Source organism: Aplysia californica, unplaced genomic scaffold (genome assembly GCF_000002075.1).
Source record: "Aplysia californica isolate F4 #8 unplaced genomic scaffold, AplCal3.0 scaffold00086, whole genome shotgun sequence".
Taxonomy (NCBI): domain Eukaryota; kingdom Metazoa; phylum Mollusca; class Gastropoda; order Aplysiida; family Aplysiidae; genus Aplysia; species Aplysia californica.
This window is the reverse complement of record NW_004797356.1, coordinates 1,501,402-1,509,215: the sequence shown is the minus strand read 5'-3', so window position 1 is coordinate 1,509,215 and position 7,814 is coordinate 1,501,402. Positions and strand designations below refer to the sequence as shown.

Genomic DNA, 7,814 nt, shown 5'->3' with positions numbered 1-7,814 from the left:
TGTGCATGATGGTGGTGGGTGTTACTGAAGGTTGTCTGTAGGCGGGCTTGCCATGCGGTGTTCCTTCCCAGACCAGAGGCCAGAGGCAGAATGAAAGTTGGCGCCGAACTCTCGCAATAAATAGACAAAAAATCACGAGACCGGAAGCCGGAAACTGTTCGGAGAAATAAAGATCGGCACTATTTCTCCGAACGTTCGGAGAAATAGTCACTTCGTTTTCTATATTATTCAACTGTGTAAAACGGGCACCTGTCCAACGCGGCCGCGGCCACCATAATTTAACACGCAACCCCTATCACACTAAGCACCTGTCTTAGACAGCCACTATAGTGACTCCAATACGTTTTGTCATATAAATTAAATCACTTCCTTTTTATTCACCCTGGCCTGGGTGAGGATAGCCACTTCCATGACAAAAATGTCTGTCAAGAGTCAAGATGTTTCAATTGCCCTATAGAATCTATATCTAGATCTAGATTTATCTAGAATCTATGTATCTATAATCTAGATCTAGATCTAGATCTAGACCTAGACTCTAGATCATCTAGGATCTAGAATTCTAGAGGCCTGTCTAGATTCTAGACTACTTGCGAAATTTAAAACTTACCAAGAATCACTGGATATCTTGGACCAGCCACGCAACAGACTATGAAAATGGACAGAAAAATAAAAGTCGCTTTCATCTTGAAAAGTCACTTTGCGAAACAGCACGAGTGTTTGTTATTGTTGTGAACAGTGACAGCGACAGACGCCAAGTCCTTTCTCTGCGTTGTCACTTCCAACCTGTCGTACAACAACAATGTTTATGACTGACACTGACTGACGTACTGAGCACTGACGGACGACGAATCAAGGGAAAGCGAGTAGCCAGGTCAAAGCATGAGATCAACCTACGTTCATTTACCACGCAGCGCGTTGCAGCTCCTGTTTCCGCAAAATAAATTACGGCAGGAACCACTTTTTTGCTATTTCCGCTTCCTTTTATTCTTCCTGTAATTGCTGATGCTAAATAAACTGGCCTCATTTCACAGCTCATATATGCCTATAAATTTTTAGCTGCATGAACGAGACGCGACCTCTCACATGATCGTCACACCCCCAAAGGCCTTAAACTTAGGCCTACTTTTATAGATCTATAGATCTCTATTAAAATTCATGGTACTCCTACAAAAGAATGAAAATCACTGGCTAGTCTATTATTAGAAAATATTGTAACGAATTAAACATACCCCCCCCCCCTTCTTTCGGCTTTCAAACGACTCTGTGCAAGGGAGCTAGATTCTAGAGATCTAATAATGAGAATTTTAAAAACTATTTTGAATTTTGAGAGTTGCACACCTTTGACAGTGTCGGTCAAACAAAACATTTTCAAAACAAATGAAAAAAGGCCTAGGCCTATATATCTAGATCTAGATTCTAGATCTAGAACCGAAACCGAAAGTGTTTATATCTAGATTTTAGATCTAAACATTTTGCAGTCTGACGGACACACAGATCACAGACAAAACTTGACCAGACTACTGAGTGATCGAGTTGTCAGCAGGAACGGTTGCGATTGATTCCGATTGTTTCTGTTCAAGACATAGATTCTAGATGTACACTAGGCCTATACGCACGTTCAAGATCAAGGTAGGCCTATACGCCTTCTTATCTTCATACGACGTAGCAGGGTGAAGAGGGGGTCGATCTCTCACTCAGTCTCCCGCTCAGATGTTCTTGTAGACGAAAAATGAAGCAAATTCCCACAGCTCTAGATCTAGATCATGTATCCCGCTTGTTTTCATTGTTTAGGAGGCGCCGTGTTTTGACGTCCACTGCTGGGTTTTCCTCTCACCAATGTCAACTGAGGGTGTTGATGTCCAATTCTGTAAAGACCCTCAGTTCTTTTCAACTTCTGCATCAAAATGAGAGTAGCAACAAAAGTAAAAGGTCTGGCATTTTTGGAAGACAGTGCCAAATTAGAGATCCTGTCAACAGTGACATCCAACAGAATGAGACTAAGGAGGTTGACAGAGGTTGGTGTTGTAATGATGTGACTCTTTCAATGAAGAAGGTACAAGTCCTGTACCATTTCATTAGCAGCAGGAACATCCCAAGACTCTATGCCCATATCCATACTTTTTATGATTGTTTTAATAATATTCGTGTGGAGACAAATCTGTCTGTGGACTTTCATGCTCGTGGACTTGGTGTCAATAAGGAGTTAATCTCCCCTTCTGTTGATAGAAAACATCTAGATCTAGATCTTTGCCATGTTGATGGGTGTAATTATGTAATTGTCAAGAAACTGTGTTTTGGTAACGGGAGAAAACTTTCATGCCAAAATATTTTCAATGTTCGAGCCAGTCAGTCATTACTGTGTTTTCGATTTTGGACTATACGCCACATTTCTGGCAGCTTGAATAAAAATCATTTTTTTGTCAATCGGGCTTTTTCAAGTTCCAGCTCTGGGGACAAAAATGCAGTGTTCAATGATCTGATGAGCCTTGTCCAGCAGTCGGAGAAGTCTATGAAAGCTCCACAACTGAGTCCCAGAGTAAAGAATAAACAGCAAGCCTCATCCAAGTCCACTAAGTACATCAAACAAATGCTTCCACATCTAATTTCTCCACTTGACAATGACAGTGAAGCACCAGCATTTGAAAGTGTGGAAAAACATTTGATGTCTCTCATGGAGATGTGGGAGATGGAGAAAGCTGTACTAGCCTTGAGAGGAGCTGTGGAGGTTGGTGTGATTCCTGATCAGACTGTAGTTCTTGACCTGTTGCAACAACTGGCAAACCTTGGAGAGGTGAGAATTATTTCAAAAAGTTTTCAAAGTGAGAAACATATTCGCCCCTATCTCTTTCACATTTTGGTTTGAGCATGGATTATATATATATAAAAAATATAATATATACATTCTATTAATTCAGATCTTGTGTAGTCACAAAAATGGCAATGTTTGTATTACGTAAGTTGGATTTGTTCCATTACTTATCAAATTGATGACATTTATAAAATATAATGAGTTCTATTTTGGTCTTTCTTAGATGAAGACTTTTGATTTTGTATGAGAGTTCTGTTGAATCTTTTAATGTTTTAAAAATACAATTTGAATGATATCTTCAACCAATGAAATTTTGATAGAACTCCCCCCTCCCCCCCCCCCCCCCCCCTCAGATTAGAAATGTGTATTTTACTAAGTAGACAACATTTTTATATTTTTATTTTTACTTTCAGGTAGAATGTCTTCTTGAGGTACATGCATTTTTAAAAGATCATGGACTGACAACCAATCAGCGGTTCTATCAAAGTTTACGTGATGCATACTTCAATAGTGGTCGTATTGAAGAGGGAGTTGGAATGCTCAGGATTGTGTACCATGGTACACGAGACTTTGAGGATGCTGATATGTTCTTTACATTACTGTGCACAATGGTAATAGAAAAGGTCACTGTATGTGTGTGTGTGTGTGTGGTTTTGTGTATGTTTTTTTTTTTGTGTGTGTGTGTGTTTACTGTATGTGCCAGTGATTTTTGCTGCATGTGAAGGTAAGACTAGATAGCTAAGTACATGTGTGTTTATGTGTGTATGTTAAGAGAATATCTTGAATGAGCACAGTTCTAGTGTGTATGTATGCTGATTTATTATTAAGACTTAACTTACTTTGTCAGTGGTTGCATGTGCCTTAGACATCCCGACAAGAGCTCTCCATGCATCTTGATCCTGGGCCAATATCTTAAACAGCAGCAGCTCCCACATATATGCCACAACCTCCTTGTAACCCCTGCCACTTGTTGGTTCTGTGTTTTCTTTAGTCGGCCTCACTTCCTTTTCCCTTCTATTGGATTCCACATAATTGATAATGACTTATGTCCTCCTTACTTTCATGTCTAGGTTGCACATGTCTGAAAGAAAAATTAAGATAAATTATTCATATATATGCTTACTTTACTGCCCCAATTTTTCCTCGTATGTTGAACAAATTTTTCACTACATGTTTTATTCTTCAGACACTCAAGCACTTTGATCATCGCAGAGATCTCATAGAACAATTCATCAAGGACCTTGAGGAAGCTGAGCCTCCCATCACTGCTCCAAGGGCATCCTTGTGGCGCTGTTTTGTTCTTGCAGAGAAATTTTCAGAGGCAGACTCTTTGCTTGAACAGTACCCTGAACTGCAGAAGAAGTTGCCGTCACAGGTATAAATTGGTCGGTTTTCTTTTTTTCTCTGTGAATTCTTTTCTTTTCTTTTGTGCACATTGCTCAGAAACTACCTCAGAGCGATGGTGTAATTTGATGTTTTTTTCTTTGTTTTTCCTCAATTTTCAGGTGACAAAGATAATAAATTCTGCACTTAGAATGGATTATGATCGTGAAGCTGTATATGAATGGTTGATTCAACTTTCATCCATCAAGCCTGGACTGCGAGCAAGTGTGTTTGACTCCTTGGTTCAATACAAGTGTATGTATTATTATTGTATGATATTATATTGTGCTACTTCAATGTAAAGACTGAAATTTTTGTTTGGAGAAAGAATTTGACATGAGATGAATTATGCCATTGTGTCACCAGGGGCTTTTGTTAGATGTTGTGAACTATATATATATATGCACTCATGATGCAGTAAGGTTTTTAACCTGGCTAGCCTTTTTGCTTGTCAAACACATTCATAGACATCTCTGTTGTTCTGTTTATTAACTTCTTGTTTGAAGTATGTCCCTTTCCCAGCGTAGCCTTACTGATAGCTCCTGTGCTAGAATTTCTCTTTTGCACCATGCACACAGTCTGGTTAAACTTGTCTACCTTTGTTCAGAGATGTTCTGCTTCATCCTCTTTTTTCTCAATGTCTTCCAGGAACTTTTCCTTGAAGTTCCAGACTGTTGTCTCTTTTTGTGACTGAAATACAGTCGAAATTGTCTAAGACAGTCACCCTTTGTGGAGGAGTAAAGTGGCCATCTTAGACAGGTGGCTGTCATAGGCATGACAGATGAAAATAAAAAAACCAAACCATTCTCTTGAGTCTGAGATCCCAACTAAAGACTGTCTTAAGGCCCATGAAAACATTTTTAAAAATCTGTATTTTATTTTGGAGGGAGGGCAGAAAGGGAGGTTTCACGGCTGCTGTGAGTGTTAAACTGTTCGAAGTGTATCAGACGAGAAAGACAGCGGGGAAGGGTAAAACAAAACGAAATGTGTCAGACAAGGATAAGGAAGACTGAGTGCCATGGTAAAATAAACAGATGGGTAGCCACCACTCAGCAAATGAGTGACACTTCTGTCACAAGTGTATCTTGATGTTCAATTGTTACCTACTAGGTAAACAGAGTGACCACTCATCTCAATTGTGATTTATATATAGGCAGGGGCGGTTTGTTAACTGGGCAAGACCGGCGGTGCCGGTTAGATTTTTTTCAGCTGGGCTGTTGACAGGAGATTTATTGCTGATGATGATTTTCATTCAGTTTTCAGTAAATCCAAACAAACATGTATCAACATTCAAAAAGCTTCTTGCCGATTTGAAGGCGCTCAAATAGAGAAGTGGGATTCACTGCTGTTTATTTGTCGCGACAGAGCCTCATTCCTTCACGTTTGTTATCGCGCCGGCTCGTAACTTTAAATTGTCTCCCCTCCCATCACGCCGTCACTTCGCGGAACTTCGTAGGCTACTATGTACGAAGCCAAACACACGGCGGGCTTTGGCCTAGCGATGACGTCAGTCCCATGGACAAATCCATCGACAGCCCTGAGAAGGAATAGAGGCATCCCTTAAATTGCCAAAACTCTTTGTAGCTTACAAAATTAAGATTGAGACTGTCTTGAGCAGCACAGACACATGTATTATTTTATCAGCAATACATGTATTTATCATTCAGCCTTTCTCTAATTACTATCAGAACATTTATTGTTAGCATGGCACTAATCTTTTTTGTTTATTGACCTTCTAACCACCTATAGTTCCTGTTTGACATTTACTCATCGTTTTCTCCCCTCTAATAACTTACCGGCCCATAGGAGTCTGGCCGGCTTAAGGAGGAATTGTCTAGTGAAGATATATAAAGAGAATTTTAACAAAGAGCGATAGGCACTCGGCTGTCAGAGTCTGGGCCAGGCCTACCCCCTCCCTTCCCTCCCCTTTTCCACCGTCACCCCAGCTAGACACCAAGTTCTATAATTAGCATTTGACACACTTTCCCACTTTGTTACAACACAAGTGTTCTGTTCTGAGAAGTGAGAAGTGCGTTGAAGAAAAAATTTTGATGATATAATGATCAGAAACTGTTGTGTGCTAACTTTGTCCAGCTTTGTATACTAGATCTATCTGATTGTAGACTTGATCTGCTTGGGACAGCGTCACTGGTACAGTATCAATTATCTTTTTGTCATCAGACAGGACAGTTCTTATTACATATATTTAACGAGTCCAGTGCACGTCGATATTTTGTGTAGGGGTGTAGAAAGTACGAGTAAAGTACTGAAGGCCAGGACCTGCAGTTTATTGCCTCTCACTTTCAGTTTGTTTTCTGGCATAGTAGTGTTGTTTTTTTTCTGTGCCGATCAAGTCAGTTTCTATTAATCTCAGTAACTTCCATCATACGTTATTCATAATATTGTTTCTTGACACTACCATATATTTTAGCTCTTTCACAGTATATTACAATGTTTACAGTGGTGTGTGTGTGTGTGTGTGAGTGGGGGAGGGGGTGGGGATGGCGAAAGTATGGGTATAAAATAAGGAGAGAGAGAGAGAGAGAGAGAGAGAGAGAGAGAGAGAGAGAGAGAGAGAGAATGTGTGTGTGTGTGTGTGAGTGTGTGTGTGTGTGTGTGTGTGTGTGTATGTGTGTGTGTGTTGTGAAGGAAAGGAATAGTCGACATGAATGACGGCCGGTCAGTTCTATAAACCACGAGCCGCTACTGTTTTAGGCCTACAGTTGTGAGAGGGGCTAATTTAATGGGTTATGACAGTTCAAACACGTCCCTCACCAAGAGTTGAAAATTTGCTACTGCCTGGTCAACCTGGGTAAACAGTGGGATGCGAGGGACCTATGTAAGGTACTAGTCAACAATTGGTTCATTCATAGGACTGGCTAACAACAGCAAAAGATGAATGGATTGTGATGGCTTTTCCACAGTGTCAGAGGCCAGTATAACTTATTTATGGCAATGGGCTGGGCGATGAGAGATTTACATGGCCATCTTTGACAGGTGTTGTAGGCTGATGGTTGATAAGATATAGTGGTGGCGGCTGCTTTGGATAAGTTAATGTTTTCGACAGTGCCATCATATAGTAAAAAACTTGGAGGGGGGGGGGAGGTAGGTGGGGAATGGAAATTGGCTGTATTTGTAGGTGGTTGTCTTACACAGGTGGTCCAGGTCCTTAAAGCGGTTCAACTTATTTGGGTTTTCCCTTGTTCTGATTGTTTCAAGGAGTTCATTCAGAAGTTGGACGTTTGTTGTCCCCTTTGAGTCACTAGCATGATCTGTAGTATCCTTCAACTGTACTTTAAGTCAAAGAGGTATAATATTTCATTGCTTAAAATGTCCCTGATTTTCAGAAAGAATCTATGTACATAGGTGGGTATTTGTCCTCCTCCTCCCACCGTCTGCCTCCCCTCGCCAATGCTTTTTCCCTCCTTAAAGCTGGGGAAATGTCAGGCAACCTTAAATATCATGTGGACTGAAGAGCTTTTGTTTGAGCTGTTATGCTTTTTGCTGTTTTATTGTTACACATTTATTGCAGTAAGTTCTACTTATATTTTTATAATAAAGTTACTGGGGATAACATTTTTGTTTCGTTTTTATCTAGGTTCAATAGAAGTTCCCTCTCACC

At 40.3% G+C, this 7,814-nt stretch overlaps 2 protein-coding genes across 3 annotated transcripts in view; one reads left to right on the top strand and one right to left on the bottom strand.

Annotated features, from left to right (window-relative positions):
• The window catches only part of LOC101852165 (phospholipase A2 group XV), a 21,799-nt gene extending 20,946 nt beyond the window's left edge, over positions 1-853 (bottom strand). For both annotated transcript variants that reach the window (XM_005094646.3, XM_005094647.3), the window contains exon 1: positions 608-853. In XM_005094646.3, coding sequence (XP_005094703.1) covers positions 608-683 — 76 coding nt within the window. In that variant the 5' untranslated portion in view covers positions 684-853. The remainder of the gene's footprint in view (positions 1-607) is intronic.
• Positions 854-1,420: 567 nt separating this feature from the next.
• The window catches only part of LOC101851935, a gene marked incomplete at its 5' end in the record, with an annotated part of 8,314 nt that continues 1,920 nt past the window's right edge, over positions 1,421-7,814 (top strand). The window contains 4 exon segments of the mRNA XM_005094645.2: positions 1,421-2,791; positions 3,223-3,420; positions 3,996-4,184; positions 4,315-4,447. Coding sequence (XP_005094702.1) covers positions 1,730-2,791; positions 3,223-3,420; positions 3,996-4,184; positions 4,315-4,447 — 1,582 coding nt within the window.